General features: G+C 40.7%; 1 protein-coding gene across 1 annotated transcript in view; it reads left to right on the forward strand.

The window, feature by feature from the left end:
- Positions 1-17,981, forward strand: part of LVRN (laeverin) — a 181,599-nt gene extending 163,618 nt beyond the window's left edge. The window contains exons 17-20 of the mRNA XM_082243010.1: positions 6,055-6,228; positions 8,664-8,798; positions 10,467-10,551; positions 17,468-17,981. Coding sequence (XP_082099136.1) covers positions 6,055-6,228; positions 8,664-8,798; positions 10,467-10,551; positions 17,468-17,626 — 553 coding nt within the window. The 3' untranslated portion in view covers positions 17,627-17,981. The remainder of the gene's footprint in view (positions 1-6,054; positions 6,229-8,663; positions 8,799-10,466; positions 10,552-17,467) is intronic.
- Positions 17,982-19,866: the final 1,885 nt, after the last annotated feature.

Here is a 19,866-nt window from a genome sequence, read left to right on the forward strand (position 1 = left end):
CTTTGCAAAAAGAAAGCAATTGCAGGCTGCAATTTGACAATTTTGATAGATGGGAGTTGATACCTGAAATAAAACCGAATCATTGGTGATTCCCAAAAATGCTATATTTGGGGATGGATAAACGGTCTTGTCCTTTGCCAGGGGAATACCAGAAAATTCAGAGATGAGAAAAAATAAAAGCAATAGCAACAAACAGATCGGAGAATTCGGGGGCCCAATATTGGGGGAAAATCATCCAAATAATGAATAACTTCATCCGAACCGGACTCATGACTCAGAACCCATTGAATAATGGCATGACAGTGAACAACCTATAGGGAGGCACATATCAAAGAAAAAATAACCTTCAAAGCAAAAACCTAAGGAATTAAACAATTCCGGTGAAATTGGAAGTAATCTAAAAGCTGATTGTATATCAGCCTTTGCTAACAACGCTCCATGCCCAACCTTCCTGATGCGTTGATTCGCATCATCAAAGGTTGTATAATTAACAGATGATATAGAAGCATCAATCTCATCATTCAGAGAACTCCCTGAAGGAAAAGAACAATGGTGAATAAGCCTATAGGACCTGCTACTCTACCTGCTGATATCTCCTTAAGTAATTTTTCCCCTCACTATCTCAGGCTTCATTGTGACCGACTTCAAATTCTTAACTAAGCAACAACCTGAGCCAGAAAAAACAGGGAGATTAAATCCTGAAGAAAATTCTTCAAATAAAAGCTGAGCCTTCTCCCTGTCTGGGTACCACATTAACCAAGAGAGCATGTTTTCCAGCCTCACTGGTTTGCAGGCTTGATACATGTGTACTTGAGGTCCTTTTAAAACATTTTGCTACTTGATGTGTATCCTTACAAAAGAACACTCATGCCTATATCGGCATGATGTCGACCACTTACACTGTGACTCATTGTATGCATAACATGCCCCTTTCCTATAAACTGAATTCACATTTGAGTTGGATACTGTCGGTTGTTTAGAAAATAGAGGTTTTTGAGGGACGATCAGGTTCAACCATGAACCAAAATTTTCTGATGAAAGGATTCGTCATAGTTGAACCAGCCAAAACCCCCAAAATTCTTGTAAGCCTCAAGTATGTTTTCCAAATGTTGGAACAAGCCGCTACATTTGTTTGGGTGTTTCTGACCCATGACCGATGAAAAAATGCAGAAGGCCTGTAACCAATTATGAAAAGATCTAGTAACGGGACGGCGCCTGCTTTCATCAGCACCGTCCTCAGTTCTCTTATCATTTTTATTAGAAAACTCTTTAGAATTAGGGAGCAATGATAATATGTCTAGATAATCACCCTTCCAAATCTTTTCTTTTATAAAGGATGCCAAGTGAATTTCTAATGGAGAAATTTCACAAGGCAAAACCTCCTTATAGCAAATCTCAGGGACAGATGAAGCAGAACCAAGAGTATTAGTAGCATCAGACCTTTGACTAGTATTATAAACTGAGGAAAAGACTGACCAGACCGAACATTAGCAGGGGAGGGCACAGATACTGGCTGATGACTAGACAGAGGATCAGTAAATTTTGTTAACAAATTAATCAGTATACAAATTGTATCCCTGTCTGTCGCTGCCTGCTGTGGGTCCATCCCATAGTCCAGCCTGGATGGCCTGGACCTCTGTACTGGTGCTGCCCTGGGAACCTGAGAAGCCTGCCTTGCGCCCGCTGTTGAGGGAGGACGAACAGACCTTCCCAAGGGGGAAGGGCCACTCATCCGCCTCCGCCCCTCACTGCTGCGAACTGGAGATGGAGAGAAGTTCTGTCTTCTTTTCTTCAGCCTCCGGCCGGCACGCTGGGCCCCCGCGACATTCCTCCCCTCTGCCCCTGTGGGTCGGGACCGACTTCCCTGCTTTGCCACCACTGATGGCCCCCGGCCTGCGGGCTTGAGACTTTTCAAGCCACCGCGGATGCTGCGTTCTGTGCTTGCTCCTCTTCCAGCTCCGCTCTGACTTGAGGTGGCCGCTGCTCTTCAGATTACCGCTCCAGATCGCCCTCGGTCAGCTCTAGACATCTTCTTAGCCACTCTTCACTCCCTTCGGTCGCTGCCTTTTCCAGCATCCTTCGTACCAGCGTCTTCATGTCCTGTCACGGCTGACAAGCTCCTGTACTATAGTTCTAGTATTACAGCCCGTGAGCTCGCCGAGCTGATCCAGGACAAACTGCTGGAAAGTCAGTCATGCAAGGCTTTATATAGCCTACAACACGTGACGAACCTTGGAGAAGCTCACGTTTTTCCCGCCATAAATATCCGTGGCCGGCTCCTAGCTACACTGACCCAATTATTATTTTTTTTAATTGAAATAGCTACCTACCCTAACTAACCCATATATATTAATTAACCCTAAGGCAGCCACACTCCCATGCCATGGGCCCTGGAACATGCCCACTTATCATTCACCTTTCTACTGTTGGGCTTTGTGGAGAAGTTTGTCTTTAAACTTCTTGCACACAGGCACATGAGGCCATACAATGTGAATTGCAGTCGTATTTCTGCAGCTTACAGCCACCCATAGTAATGAATGTACTGTATATACCATGCTTGCATCAACAAGCAAATGTGTGTAAAGCCTAATGTGGATCCATGGAATTAAACCCCTGTATGATGGAGCTGTGTCTCCCAGGCATGGAAATAGGACTCCAGTTTGAAGTTGTACCACCCTATGCAACAGACTCTTGAATCTCAATGTCTTTCTTAGGAGAGCAGAATCTTGCCAGCTTGTTAGCTCTCCATCCTAAATGCACAGCGGGTGTCTCTGAGCTGTTACAGCTGTCTGCAACTCCACTTTGCAATATTTGTTCTGACCTTTAAAAACACATTACTTTATATTACAAGTAGCTAAAGAGGTTAGGTATAGCTTGTTTTAAAGCTCCTTTAATTATTTACACAAGTCTGTGACCCATACATCATGAATTGGCCATTTGTTTTTACGTGGCTGTAGCTGCGTGCATGCAGCCTATGTACAGTGCCTTGAAAAAGTATTCATACCCCTTGAAATTTTCCACATTTTCTCATGTTACAACCAAAAACATAAATGTATTTTATTGGGATTTTATGTGATAGACCAACACAAAGGGGTACATGATTGTGTAGTGGAAGGAAAATGATAAATGGTTTTCAACGTTTTTTACAAATAAATATCTGAAAAGTGTGGCATGCATTTATTTTCAGGCCCCCTGAGCTGCAGGTATTTTTGGGTATGTCTCTATCAGCTTTGCACATCTAGAGGGTGAAATGTTTGCCATTTCTTCTTTGCAAAATAGCTCAAGCTCTGTCAGATTGGATGGAGATAGTCTGTGAACAGCAATTATCAATTCTTGTCCCAGATTCTCAATTGGATTTAGGTCTGGACTTTGATTGACCATTCTAACACATGAATATGCTTTGATCTAAACCATTTTATTGTAGCCCTAGCTGTATGCTTAGGGTCATTATCCTACTGGAAGGTGAACCTCCTCCCCAGTCTCAAGTCTTTTGCAGACTCTAACAGGTTTTCTTCTGAGATTGCCCTAAATTTGGCTCCATCCATCTTCCCATCAACTCTGACCAGCTTCCCTATCCCTGCTGAAGAAAAGCATCCCCACAGCATGATGCTGCCACCAGCATGTTTCACAGTGGGGGTGGTGTGTTAAGGTTGATGTGCAGTGTTTGTTTTCCACCACACATAGTGTTTTGCTTTTATGCCAAAAAGTTCAATTTTGGTCTCATCTGACCAGAGCACCTTCTTCCACATGTTCACTGTGTCCCTCACATGGTTTCTCGCAAACTGCAAACAGGTCTTCTTGTCTTCTTTCTTCCAACAATGGCTTTCTTCTTGCCACTCTTCAATAAAGGGCAGATTTGTATAGTGCACAACTTATAGTTGTCCTGCGGACACATTTTACCACCTGAGCTATGGATCTCTGCAGCTCCTCCAGTTACCATGGATCTTTTGGCTTCTCTGATTATTGCTCTCCTTGCCCAGCCCGTCAGTTTAGGTGAATGAGCATGTCCTGGTAGGTTTGCAGTTGCAATTTTCAATGATGGAAAGCCATCTCTACCAGGTCTTCCTTCCGGGTTCGTGGCCCCGGCTCTTTGACTGGCCGAAACCACGATGACGTCACTCCCGCGAATGCGCGCTGGAGCCACCAGTCACGGCACACTGCTCTGAAGAAACGGCACAGGTGGCCATTCCTTCAGAGCACATGCGCCAGTGATGTAACGGGCTGCTAGCTCAGTAAATATCTATTAAACGGTGCATGTTTAGGAGATATTTACACTACCTATAGATAAGCCTAATTATAAGCTTACCTATAAGTAAAACTAGCCAATATGAATGCTGTGTAGCGGCCCAGGAGAAAATCTTCACCCAGTAGGCAGAAGAGATTAGGATTACAGAAGTAAGAGTGAAGATTAAAGCTGCAACAGAACAAAAGGCATTTTTCCTTTCACATACCCGGGGAATGTTCTGGCTATTTCCTTTTTGACATCGATGCTGCAAGCCACTACCTAGCTATTTGGAGTGAGAACGAGCTGAGGGAGGAAGGATAGGAGCAGAGACCTGATTGCTGGTGTATGGGAGCGATCCCCAATATCGACCTGCGATTCACCCCTGTAGGGGTACCCAATTCTGATAAGCGCGGGACCTCAGGAGAGGGGGAGCACCTTACCTTTCGCCCACTCACGGCACTCTGGGCTATTGCAAAAAAGAGCACCCTAATATTTTCTTTATGAACTCTATATCACTAGGAATTTTTTGTACACTTTCTCACCAATCTTGATTGCATGTTTCACAGAATTGCTGGATCTGCATATATGTAGTTATATGAATTTATATTGCTGTTTTTGCACATATTTACTGCTGATCTTTATTGCTGTATCTGCATATAGGCAGTTATATTAATTTATATTGCTGGTTTTGCATATATTTATTGCTGGATTTGTACAATTGGAGTTATACATATTATTAGTGTATGTGCATATATTTATTTATTTATTTTTAGATGCGGGGGACACTTTTACTTCTGTATATTATTTGATTTTTGGGATTCATATGCACATGTTTACACCCCACCAATTATTTATTACTGCACATTGCACATACATGCAGTTATATTAATTTATATTGCTGGTTTTGCACATATTTGCAGTTATATTAATTTATATTGCTGGTTTTGCACATATTTATTGCTGGACTTGTACGTATTTATTTATTTTGAGATACGGGGGACACATTTATTTCTGCATACTATTTGAGACTTGGGATCCATATGCACTTGCCCACACCCCACTAATTATTTATTATTGCACATTGCTTATTATTGCAATATATACTTACTACTACACTAATTGATTTATAACTTTTAGGTTTCTTATTTATATACAACACGGACGCACATACAATAAAATCTTTTACGTTTAGGATTCTACACATCCACCGAGAGTGTTCACATTTGTGACACTTAGCACTTTTTTGCTACTTGGTTACACTTTTTTTGCCACACAGAGGCAGATGCACGCAAATACATTGCATGTACATTGGTAGTACATATGTTATACATAATTATTCATATATAATCCTTTTTTTCATTCTGTACATTTTATATCTCTAAATATACCACGTGTCCCACATCAGAAGAGTGACCCATCACCAATAGGAAGTTCATTTATAAATTTCCATTCCCTTATCCTATATCTGGCAGCGCCAATCACTTCCTCTTTTCTACACATTCTGTCTATTACATGCTGTGTTGTGATCTGTTAATTTTAATTAAATTTGATTATAAAAGCTAGCATTTACACCTCCACTTTAAATAAACCTTTCTAATGAAACTGAAGGTTAGAGATTTTGTGGGAATAGCACTCAACAGTATGTCAATGTGCTACACAGTGACATTTTTTTTTTACTGATTTACTCAATTAAGCTAAAATCATAGGCTGTCGTTGATCACTACCCTGTGCACTTTACCACCGCATCTTGTACTGCCTTAGTAAATTAGTGTGATCACCTTTGATGGCAACATGGTAACATATTTTATCCATGGTCTTTAATCCTGCAGAATACCACAGTCCATTAAAGGAGCAGTTTACTGCTATGGTATCGCAGAGGGAGGTGAAAAGGAATGGGATCATGCCTGGAATGTATACAACAAATCAGACCTTGCAGATGTCTGGGATTACAATTACCTGAAACATAGCTTGAGCTGTACCAAGGAACCATGGCTGCTGTATCGGTAAGCAGTACATCAACACTCAATACAACCCACTTCTCATACCATAGCAAAGAAAAAAAGAGGAAAAAGATTAGACTTTACAGGCTGAAAAATGGAGGGATAATCAAAAAATGAGGAAAATGAGTAAAATACATATTTTATTGTATTCAAAATAGTTTAAAAACAATACATAATAACAATCAATACATAATTGCAAGGAATAAAAAAATATATTATTCCTAAATAGAAATTGTAGATAGTGCAGTAAATACTGTATGTTGTGTGGGTCTTCGGTGCCGACATGTTTCGCCAAATACTTCCTCAGGGCTACAAAGACCATACAGTATTTGTCTAGAAGAGAATAGCATATCAATTGTACATGACAAAAATCCATATATTTCATATTCAGATATATGATTGCTGAAACAAGATATATATGAAAGAGAACAGACCTGAGGTAATGCACATACATTCTCATACCATGGGAGTGTCTATACACAGGGGGTTTTATGCCCTTAACCAAAGTCATATAGAACATAAAAGACCATGACTCTTAGCCAAGGGCTTCTGTATTTTTATCCAGGTGTGGCTATGGTGTTCTATTCAACACAATGCATTAATGTTTCTATTTGCTGGTATTTTGGGAATACGGACTGTTGAACACTATGAATGTACAGATTGAGTATTTCTTGCTGCAACTTTTGTGGCCTTGCTAATGTTTCCCAAATGGACAGAAATTGCTCAGTACAGTTGTTTGACAAGAACTTCCAGCTCCATCTACAATCATATTTGTGAAAATTTGCAGAGGGTTGCAACGAGTTAAAGAGGTATTAAACCCCAAAACAAAACTTTATTACAAATTACCAATTCTTAGATGTGGTGGCTGCATTATTCTCTTATAACATGTATATTAAAGCAGTGATAATAAATACTATATCTACAAAAAGTCCCAATAGAAAGTGAAGAAAATATGAATTATAAAAACGAATATGCGCAAAAAAGCAAAATTTCCAGGCTGTACAGCAAAGATTTCAAGTCTGGGGTGACATGACAATGTCACGGGCGCAGGCTTAGCCCAACCCGTTTCGTCCCCTGGGACATCATCTGGGGCATTACTCTCTTGTTTCATGCTTTTTTCCTTTATTTTCACCTGGTGATCCTGCCACTAAGTTGGGTATTTTAAACTTCTATTACCAGACCATACTGAGAAGCAAAAGTGGCAGTTAGAGGGTTGAGATAATCTATTTAACACTGAGAAGGTGCTTTTAGTGGTCAGCTTTAATTCATTTATGTAAATTGTTTACCTCAATGGCAAAAAAAAAGAAAACTGTTGCTGTAACTGCCTAAAAAGTGTTGGCTGGAGTTCAGCTTTAATTTGTTAGTCAAGAACATGTAAACCTGCTAGTTTACTATCCTCCACTAGATTTACAGTGCTGCTGTCCAAAGGTGTCTCTGTTGCTCCTCCATCCATAGTTGTGCTATGCTATGACAGAAAATGTGTTAAAGGTAAGATCACCAGGAAAAAAGCCTAAAAAAACAAAGAAAACGAAGGCAGCCACCACATTTAAGTATTAGTGAGCTGCAAATATTACATTTTTTTTTGTTTTTGGGTTTAATACTTCTTAAAGTAGTGCCTGTGGGAGGCATCACAGGTTCCTTCAAATGACCTTTATGAAAGGATCAATATTAAAGCTCACCTGCCAACTTTCCTACCATTCCCTACCCTGCTAGCCCCCCTCCCCCCCACCACCTCTGCCACTGTTGCAGATATTTCATAGAAGTTTGGATATCTTTAATGTTTACTGGACCTACCTACAGTTTGTGCGGCAAGTTCTCCATCCAAGCTAAACCATGAAAGTACAGCCCATTGCATGCAGCAGGATGGTGAATAGGGACTGCCAAAGAGAATAATGGAATTATCTGTCTTCACACGAGTGAATACATCTTGCAGTTTTCCATTTTTCTCTATGGAAGGTCATCATTCTTACTGCAGTGCCTGTATAGGACTATAGTTTACAGGTTGGATGAACTTTGGATAGAGATCAGGCTGCCCACTGCTTGCATAAGGACTAAGAGATCTTGAAAGAAACAGTAGGGTTCTGTGGTGTTTTTTTTGGAAAGCTATATACAGCCCTCTTCTGGCCCCTCCCACCAGCCATGATCTACCTGTATTGCATAGAGACGCGCAGATACCCAGAAATCACACCACTGGGTCTAAAATAGGATGTAATGAAATCTGAAAAGATTTATGTAAAATTTGATTAGCATGTTGATGGCGTTGGGAATGGGGGGGGGGGGGGGACAGTAAAAACATGTTCCAACAATGTGGTGTAACTTTATTACATAAAAATTATTCAAAATTCGATATTTGTTAGTTTTACCAGACAATAACCTAATCGTTTCCAGCTCCTAGAAAATAATTTTGGAAATTAACCAGTTTAAATGTGTTGTTGCAGTTATTTGGATATTGCCATGTTTGATGGGGCTCATAGTGTATTGGACACATTCATGGATATGTTTAAGAATGATATAGGAAGGCACATAGCCTGGGAGTACCTTAAAGAGAACTGGCATCGGTTAAAGGATGAAACGTAAGTACTGCATTTATTGGAAATCATACATTTCCCATGTTACTGCTGATTCTTTGTTTTTTTTTTTTTTATCTAAAAAACTGCTAATTCTTACAGTGCATTGCCCCTAAAAATCTATATAGGCCAAAGGCCATGTATCCCCTCTGCACAGTTCAGTCCTGGAAAGAAATGCAAGGAAACTGCAATAAGGATGGACTGCACAAAAAAAAGATAAACAAGGCCTCAACTGAATTGTAGACCTTTACATTATATTTAAATGTCCTGTGTATACTCCTGCATACAGTTTCTGGGATTGATCAGTGTGTCTTGTTTAAAAGTTACATTACAGCAGCTATGGTTTTCATATCACCAGTGATAGAATCCTAGCCAACCTGTAGTATGAGAATAAAAAGATTTTTCTATTAAAGATTTTCTCTTAACCACTTCAATACCAGGCACCTTTACCTTCTTCCTCCCCAAGCCAATTTTCAGTTTTTAGCACTGTCGCACGTTGAATGCAGTCATGCAATACTGTACTCTAACTATATTTTTATCATTTTGTTCACACAGATAGAGCCTTCTTTTGGTAGTATTTAATCACCACTGAGTTTTTTATTTTTTGCTAAAAAAATCAAAAAAAGACTGAAAAGTTTAAAAAAAAAACATTGTTTGCTTCGCTTCTGTTATAATATTTTGCCAATAAATAATATTTCCATAAAATTAGGCCAAAATGTATCATGCTACATTTCTTTGGTGCAAAAAATTATAATCAGTGTATATTATTTAGTATGTAAGAAAGAAAGTTATACAGTCCACAAACTATGGTATATAAAGTGTTTCCCCGAAAATAAGCCCGGGTCTTATATTAATTTTGGCACCAAAAGACACAGTGGGGCTTATTTTCGGGGTAGGTCTTATCTGTAATGTGCTGTCTTCTCCCTCCCTGCCTGTACCTAGTAAAAGTGGTTGTAAAATCCTAGCATCCACTCCATTACTATGTTAATACTATGTTATATACAGTATGTGTGAAATACCTTCGGTACAGCACCGCTCAGCGCTCAGCTCATCTCCCGCTCTGCTCTCCTTCTCTTCTCCCCCGCTGACAGCTGGACCAAACAAACTATTTTCTACAGGTGCAGAAGCTGTGTGTGCGGTACAGGGACTACCCTGTCTTCTCCCAAACAAAATCAAGTTAGCCTGAGCGCTGCTCAGCCTTTCACAGGAAGCTTTGTATTTTCTGAATGAATACAAAGCTTCTTCTGATTGGCCGAGGTAGAGAAGCAGGCGCATGATCTCTACATCAGCCAATCAGAAGAAGCTTTGTAGTCATTCAAACATTGCAAAGCTTTCTGTGAATGGCTATCCAGCACTAAGCCCAACCTAATTTTGTTCCAAGAGCGGGACAGGAAGTCCTCATCCTGCTACTGGAACTAAGCACTGTATGCAACTGAGGCTACCTACAGTTCATACAGTGCTATCAGCTGCTGCATGTGTTAGTGAAGGAAATTTTTTGTTTTGGACCCATTTGGTCCAAATGGATAATTTAAAGTACACTAAAACCTGGAGTTTGGCTTTAATGGTGCCTTAGTAACAGGGAAGGCCGGCAGAAGGAGGTGAAACTGTCTAACTAACCCCTGTTACACGTGGAACTAATTTCCTAATATAAAGTTGCCTTTGTATGTTTTACAGGTCTGCAGAAGAAACTGAAATACTTTTTGAAAGATTAATAACAGATTTGGGATGGAAAGCTACATCAGAGCTGCAGTTTCAAGAGGTGAGGCTATACACAGGGTCTCATTCAGCTTGCTGGACTTCAATGCATTGAGGCTGATTTACTAAAGGAGTTTAGGAAAGTTCATTCAATAAATTGTGTGAAGATTTGGTAAAAGCAAATCCTTGGTTACTTAGTTCTTCTGCACATGATTGGATAACTGAAGTGAATATTTATACAATTTATTCATTCTCTCTCATTCTGCTTCCCCCATCAGCAGTTTAGTTTAAAAATATTGTAAAAGATTCAGCGCTGAATAAATAAATACTAACAAGGACCAGCAGCTAACACTAAAGGGTAATCCAACACCTTCACAGTAATATATTATAGAATAGTGTAGCGCAGTCCATAAGAACAATAAATAACACTCTTTTGGTAATAAACACTTTAAAAGCAGAAAAAATTGTTAAAAAACATTATGATGAATAAAGGAGATAGTTCATATTGGTGATAAAAGAGACACAGTCCACTAGTGATCCGGTGAAAAAATAGCAGCAAGTGTGACTTCAGTGCTCATAAAATTCCCATCACCTGGCACTATCTGCCTCTCACCTCCACAACTCGACCCCACAGGGTCAAAAAGCATGAACAATCATCACGATATTCAGCCAGTAATACTCCAATGGAACAGGACCACAGCCTCCAGCACTTAACCGCATGGAACTCAAGTAATGCAGAGGATACAGCTTCCCAAATCGTTCCTGTTAGTCAGACTGGAGGAGGCATAAACAAGGAATGGCTCCGTTGTGGGGGAATGTACTATGGAGGTCTCTTCTCGTCCTAATGATGGGTGAGTACGTCATCACTTCACACTGCTGATCTTACTTCTGATATTCTCAAATGTGTTGATGGGGGAATCGAGTCATTTTCTTTCCTTTAACCTGCTGGTCGAATGAAAGATATATACCATTCACTTTAGAATGTATTTGTCACCTGCCAGAGTTGGTAATAGACATGACTATTTGGGAAGCTGTATCCTCTGCATTACTTGAGTTCCATGCGGTTAAGTGCTGGAGGCTGTGGTCCTGTTCCATTGGAGTATTACTGGCTGAATATCGTGGCGATTGTTCATGCTTTTTGACCCTGTGGGGTCGAGTTGTGGAGGTGAGAGGCAGATAGTGCCAGGTGATGGGAATTTTATGAGCACTGAAGTCACACTTGCTGCTATTTTTTCACCAGATCACTAGTGGACTGTGTCTCTTTTATCATCTTATGTATCACCAATATGAACTATCTCCTTTATTCATCATAATGTTTTTTAACAATTTTTTCTGGTTTTAAAGTGTTTATTACCAAAAGAGTGTTATTAGCAGTTTAGTTTAGTTGCTGACAATTGGCCTAGATCAGCAGAGGAATGTACAGGGGCAGTGGGAAGAGAGTGCTGCTTAACCTGCATAAGGAACAGCTGATCTTCCTGAAGAGCTGTGCAGGATGCATACAGAAGTTGGAGCTGCTGTGTGCTCCCCTAATACACCTATCATGTGATTAGCAACTGATGGAGCCATTGCCTGCCTATTCATATCTAAAGCTAGCCATATTTGGCCAGAATTATGGCTGATTCCTGTAAATTGATTGAAATTTGAGCCATGGGAGGCCTAGCTGACACCGCCCAGCTTGACAGACTTGAGAAATCAAAGGAACCAGGCAGGAAAAAAGGTCAGCGGATGTTTGCTGTCAGAATAAAGTACCTGGCAGCAGGAGATTCATCTGTTTAGCATTTATGGGTAAATCTACACATTTTTCTCAATCAGCCCAGCATGCATGGCCAGCCTAAAACAAGCTAAAGTAAATATAAACCCTAACTGGAGGACATTTAGTCTGGGTACACATTATAAGTTATTTTTTTGTTTACCCAGTGGGCTGAACGGGAAAAAATGTACAGATCGCTATGCTAACACAAGAAATGTTATTGTGAGTCTCCCCCACTGAGCTATTGTGTTCTGGCAGGGGGACTGCTGGATGCTGGTTTTCCAGCATTCTCATTTGACAGAAGACAACCGTGAGTCAGACAGGGAGCTTACACATAGGCTGAAAGTCAGCCAGTTCTTGGCAAACTGACCCCTTTCAGACGATATTTGGCCAATGTGTATCCAGCCTTCGTTTATTAAAGAGACTTGCTTCACTGTTGGCTGTGCAGCAATGATTAGGACCAGCTTCCCAATCGTAACAATAGAGAACAGTGCCTGTGCACATGTGACAGGGTGACAATGCAGGAGACAATTGTGAGACAGTCATCACTCCATAGCAGGAAGTGCCTGGACAAAGACCTTCATTGGTATTGTTTTAAAAAGGGTATTTGTACATGGTACTGATGTATGAACCTCAGATATTCCTGGCAGAAAAAATGGGCTGTATAGCACTTGTGTGTATTTGCACACATAAAAATTCTTTTAGCTTTTTTAAAATCAAGCAAAGGTGTCATATGTGCGAATCTGCGTGTATACACACATATACATGTAAAAATACTGAGTGAGAATGCTTTTACGGATCTAAACGTAGCGCAAGTTTACACACCCGAGTGTACATGCCCATTAAAAACAATAGGCTGCATTTAGATTCGTAAAGAAAAATGCCTGAATGCCTAAAAGCTTTGTGTTTTAAGACGTACCATGTGCAAGAGGCCTAAAGCTGCAGATTTAAAAAGATTGAAGGCTTATATGAGATTTTAGTGATTAGGGGTTAGAAAAAGAAAAAAAACCCCACAAAATTAAAAATTGAAAAGGAAATGTGAATCATAAAAAACTACTACTACTTCACCACATTGAAATTAAGGGCTTAAATAAACCAAAACACAGCTTCCATCTATTATGGACCATGCTAGGTCTGCTCTTCATTGAAAAAAATAAAATAAAAAGGGTTCTAGTTTGACCCAAGAATGACTAGATCCCTTAAAGATTTATTATATCTACTTAAAGCAGTGTTCTAGCCTCCCCCTCCAAAAATTAAAAGTCAGCAGCTACACATACTGTAGCTGCTGACTTTTAATATTAGGATACTTACCTGTCCTGGAGTCCAGGGATGTCAGAACCGCAGCCAATGTTTCCATCGGCTGTTGGGTGCTGCCACCGCCATTGCTGGTAACGGAACTGGCAGTGAAGCCTTGAGGCTTTTTGGATTGGCTCGGTGGCGATGGAAGGAGGAGGGGGCCAAACTTCTGAGGGACAGTGCCACGGCGCCGTCTCCCGGAAGTGGGGAAGGGTACCTGTCAAAAACAGGTACCCGTTCCCCTCTCCCCCCTGAAAGGTGCCAAATGTGGCACCAAAGGAGGGGAGGAAGCAAATAAGCAGACGTTCCACTGTTGGGTTGAACTCCGCTTTAAGTAGAATGTCTGAAGGAACTGAATGTCATACTCTAGATTCCATGCTACAGGCTCAACATACACTTTACAAAAGTGTAGAGACCTTCAATTTCATCCATGTGACTATGATTTGCAAATCTCAACGGAATCCACTGAAAATATCTGTGACTTTTTTGGAAATTAGGAACCTAATCTTTGTCTGTTCACTTTGTGAATTGAGCCCTTTTGAATTAATAACGTCCCGTATTTAGTACAAAATATGTAACATGTTGAAGAGCCTACAGACTGCAATCAGCACAACAGGAGACCTACATCTTTGCATCTCTTTTGTTTATAGAGTTGATATAGAGGACCATATGCTTTCTGTGCCAAACTTTATAATTTATGACAGAGCAAAAAGAACATTCTGAATTATCTGCAAAACTAGTGGATCAACTGCTGCATCCATTATTATTTGTAGATATGCAGTCCCCTTAATCTGATTCTGCTGGATCAATTTGCCCATTTCTTACCATATACACATGTTCTTTCTACCTTGGCATGTACAATAATGCACTTTGATGTATTTCTGGGTTAGTTGCATTCGCCATGAAGGTGGTACTTTTTTTCTTTTTTATTCCGCTAATCACTTTATTACAGATGCTTCACCAGATACAAGTAAATAATATTGACAGCAAAAAGATCATAAGCCAAGCAATAGTAGAAACGTGAGGTCTCTGCCATCCGCTCGGAGAAAGTGAACATTGAATATGCAGAATACAGTTGATATAAAAAGACTACACACTGTTAAAACGTCAGGTTTCTGTGATGTAAAAACACGAGACAAAGATAAATTATTTCAGAACATTTTTCACCTTTATTGTGACCTATAAACAGTACAACGCAATTAAAAAACAAACTGAAATCTTTTGGGGGGGGGGGGGAAAGTAAAAATAAAAAACTAAAATAATGTGGTTGCATAAGTGTGCACACCCTTCCTAAAACTGGGGATGTATCTGTGTTCAGAATTAAGCAATCACATTCAAACTCATGTTAAATAGGAGTCAGTACACACCTGCCATCAATTAACCACTTTAGGACCGCTCACTCTGCTGCTACGGCAGTAGGTCTACGTCGCTGGACTCCTAGCAGTCTCGCTTCCGCTGTGTTTGGACACAGCAGGAGTCGGGGAAAGAGTGAGAAGATCCGCCCGCTTGTGTAAACAAAGCGGGTGGATCTTCTCTGTGACAGACAGGGAGAGATCACAGGATTCAGCATAGCTGAACCTGCAATCTGTGTCTCTGTCTCTGTCACAGAACCCCCTCCCCCCACACACGTCAGTAAGCATGAGGCATACATTTAACCCCTTTATCACCAACAGTGTTAACCCCTTCCCTGCCAGTGTCATTATTACAGTAACAGTGCATATTTTTAGCACTGATTACTGTAGTAATGTCACTGGTACCCCCAAAAGTGTCAAAAATGTCAGTTTTCAAAGAGTGGGGAAATATTGCCAAGTCAAGATTTGCCATGCTGATAGACTCATACCCAAAAAGACTGTGCTGTAATAAAATCAAAAGGTGTTTCAGCAAAGTATTATTTTAAAGGTGTTCACACTTTCGAAACCATATTATTTTAGTTTTTTATTTTTACTTCCCTCCACCTAAAAGATTTCAGTTTGTTGTTAAACTAATTTGTACAGTTTATAGGTCACATTAAAGGTGGAAAAAGTTCTGAAATGATTTATCTTTGTCTCCTTTTTTTACATCACAGAAACCTGACATTTTAACAGGGGTGTGTAGAATTTTTATATCCACTATATAAGCAGATTAACCAGAATTTATTGAAGATATAGAAAAAAATGAAAAAAGAAACCAAAGATACTAAATCACCACGGAATAGGGCTGTAACAATCCTATCTTCCCTTTTTACAGCTCCCGGCACGAGTACTTAGTAAAAGTGCTATAGTTACAAGGGGTAACCATAGCATCCCAAAGGGACTAAGCATAGAAACAAAGGAAATTCTGAGCACAGATTTTTTTCCGCAGGTCAGCGAGGACAGAGAGGGGCCACAAGTGAAGGGGGTGGGACTGCTAAGTCCAGATAATATAAGGCTGTGTCTTGGGCTTAATGTCCCCTATCAGGGTTAAGCCCGTACAAAGGCACCGATTGTTGGCCGTAAATTTTCGGCCAACGTCCGATTGGCCGATTGTCGGCTTATTAGTATGATGCTTCCGACAACCGACTGCGACTTTTCGGCCGAACAAAATCTGGTGTGCATACTATAAAATTGTTGTTGCCCGTCACCAGAACGGCCGATTGTTCGTCAGTCAGTACAGATTTCGGCCGACAAAAGTCAGATGAGCAAGACTGGGCATGCTCAGAGAAGAGAAAACACACGGAAAGTAGACCAGAACATGACATCACTTCTGAAGTTGGTTGTTGTTGGCAGACAAAATTTGTGTGCAGTCTAGAGCACATTTCAACCAACACAACAACACTGGACAAAAGACGGCCGATCGGTCGGTCAACAATCGGTGCGTGTGTACGAGGCTTTAAGCCCCGTACACACGTACCGATCGTCGGCCGAACGATCGGCCGTCTTTTGTCCAGGGCTGTCGTGTCTGTTGAAAACTGCAAAAGACTGCACACGAATTTTGTCGGCCAACAACAGCCGACTGCAGAAGTGATGTCATGTGATGGTTAACTTTTCTTGTCTTTTTTCTTTACTGAGCATGCCCAGTCTTGCAAATCTGCTGTCTGTCGGCCGAAATCTGTACTGACTGGCGAACAATCGGCCGTTCTGGTGTCGGCCTACAAAAATTTTAATGCTTACACGACAGATTCTGTTCGGCCGAAAGTGCGCTGTCGGCTGTCGGAAGCATCATACTAACAAGCCTACAATCGGCCGATCGGTCGTCGGCCGAATCTTTACGGCCGACAATCGGTACGTGTGTACGGGGCTTTAGTCTACAATGAAAGACAGTCTGTCCAATTGGGGAGAGCAGAAAGAAATGCAAAAAAAAAAAAAAAGTTGAGAGGGGGGGGGGTAAGGGGGAGATGGGAAAGAATTAGATATAGGTAAGGTAGAGGAGAGAAGAAGGTGTAAGGGCAGTCTCCACTAACCCCCCGTCCCCATGAATGTGGAGTGAGCAGTCTCCACTAACCCCCTTCCCCATGAATGTGGAGGGAGATGTCTCCACTAACTCCCAATCTCAGCAACTCATTAAGGAAACAAATTAATACAGGTGCCCAGGTACCCGAGCGGTTTCACCACAGTTGACAAAGGGAAAAGAAAACCAAATAGTTCTTACTAACAGATGGATGTCCTAGGCTGTAGTAGAAGGCTTCAGGGGCAACCATTCCAGGAAGCACCGTATGAGAGGGTCTCCTGGAAGTGCCTCCAGCACGATCATACCTGAATAAATGTAGACATTTGGTCCGGGGTTGTCTGAATCAACTCCTCCATCTCTGCAGTGTGATCAATACACCTAATCAATACCTTCATCGGGGAAGGTTGACTTGACCTCCAATGGAACCTTTGCTTCCTAACAAAGATTTACTGCTTAAGACAGATTTTCTTTACTCTGACAGCTTTCCAAAGTGAATATAATATAACTGTGTATTTGTTTCTTTTTTAAGATGCAACTCTTCATCACCACTGCTCTGGATGAAAGTTTTAGGGAAGGTGAAGTACAGAGGTTAGAAAGAAGAAAGAAAGCTCGCCTAGAGTGGGTAAATATTGTGAATACGAAGATTATTGACTGGTTACAGAAGAACACACTGGATTCGGACTTATGAGACTTCTCATTTACGTCACAGTGTTCGGGATTTTATAGCCTTTTTCTAAAGAATATTCTCTTGTGTTTAAAGTTGCCAACTATTTTTCATCTAGACTGCTGAATTTGTATGATATATATTTTTTTACAACTTGTAAGAATGTGATTAAATATGTGCTGATTTACAGTTTTGTACATTGTATCTTTGCAAATGAAAAACAATAATTTATTAAAATCAGTTTTGGATCAGATTAATTATATTACATAAAAATTATATCCTGGAATTGTTACAAACTGCAGCCAATCATACATGAATTGTAGGTGTTTTTTTGGGTTTCTGCCCAGGTCGCAAACATCTGCCATTTTATCCTCCTTTAAAATTGTCTTTGGCATTGTCTTTTCATGTTATGGGTTCTACGACATTATCACTTTGCCCAATTAGGACAAAGTAACAGTATCTGCAGTAGGGGCATTTTCTGAAAGCAGTGGGCCTGTGTGCAAGATCGTAAGTTAGAATAAAGAGGCGATGCACTGTGGTGGCATAAATGAGCTAACAGTTAGAGGGGCTTAAAACTTGAGCCAATGTTGCAGGGGTTGGAAGTATGTCATGTACAGAGTGCAGGCGTTAGTAGTGGGTAACACACAAAGTGCCAGGATCAAGGTGCATAGACACTGCAAACACACAGCTTACAAACTATACTCACTGTATACAAACATGCACATCTCTCACTTGAGCCAGCTGCTGGCAGTCCACGTCAACCTCTGAATACTAGCAGAAACTGCAGCTTCTTCAGGTGGTCACCCAGGCACTTTGCAGACATTTTTCTCCCCTTGCCTCTTCTCTGCTCCTGAAGCACCTCAACCAGGCCCCTGGACTAGACTTAACTAGGCATCATCCTAGACGGGCCTAATCGTTGCTCTTCCCTCTCAGCCTTTGGGCACTGCAGACTGCTGTTAGACACTGGCATATCCCCAATGTTTGCAGGGAGTGAGAGCACAGTGGGCCCCATCACACATGGGCAATAACAACACTGATCTGCTGATAGGCCACCCTCCCAGACTTTTATACTTACAGAGCCATACTTCCCTACCTCCTTCATGCTTGGTGTTTGAGCTTAGACAGCAATAAACGATAGTGTTCAGAGCCTGGTGATTTGTTCAAGCGCACGCACTGACACATAGGGGAAGACATGTACTGCCCCATATGTGGTGGCATCTACTGAGCCTTTCCTGTGTACAGTAACTTTGTAATTGCAAACCACGCAGGACCCATAACATATATTAAAAGAAAAAAAACCATGATATACCATCTTAAAAAAAAAACACAAAAAAAAAAATGTTTTTTTTTTGCATTTGCATGAACAACCCCATCCATTGCCAAATATAAATCATATTGACGCTGCTTATGTTATGTTTTTTTTTTTTTTTTGGCTTATGAGTCTCTTATGTAAAATAATAAATCAAGATACAGTATATGGTTTTGTCCCATGGATGCAATACTCCAAGCTATTTTCCTTGTTTGTAAGCATACCAGTCTCACTTTTTATAAGGTCCTTCATTGTAGGTAATCCATATTGTAACCTACAGTATATGTGCCCATCAAATCAAGATGCAGTTTTTTACTTTCAAAATATTTATTGAAGATTTCACAAGAAGTAAAACAAGCGTTAATACAAAAGTACCACCATCAGTGGGGAAAACATAGAAAAAACAAATGCAATGCATAAAACATTAAGAGCCGGTTCACACTACCGTGACCAAAAAGTCGCCCCATGAAGGAGCGACTTTTTAGCGTGACTTTGAAGAGGCTTGTTTAGAGACTTGGAAGAGACTTGGAAGAGACTTGGAAGAGACTTGGAAGAGACTTGTGCACTACTTTGAAGAGACTTAAATGATAGGCGACTTTGTCTGTGGGGAATGCCTGGCTAATCTCTTTCTTCTTCCTGGAAAGTCTGATAACAAGTCGCTTGAAAATAGATAAGGATCCGACTTAGGAGCGACTCCCATTGAAGTCCATGTGCACAAGTCAGATAGAGGTCGCCTTGAAGTAGGAACCTTTTCTGAAGTCGGAGCGACTTAAGTAGTGCATATTAAGATGGCTCTCATTCATTTACATTGAATTTGTGATGACAAGATACTTGGGGCGACTTGAGGGCACACAATATAGTTCATATTCATATCGCACACCTTCCTGGTTTGTAGGCTCGTGTGTACTGGGTGCTGAAGCGATCACCAGTTGGCAACTGGATTAGTTACAAGTAG

This window comes from Pelophylax lessonae (assembly GCF_965119305.1).
Source record: "Pelophylax lessonae genome assembly, chromosome: 1".
In the NCBI taxonomy this organism is placed as follows: domain Eukaryota; kingdom Metazoa; phylum Chordata; class Amphibia; order Anura; family Ranidae; genus Pelophylax; species Pelophylax lessonae.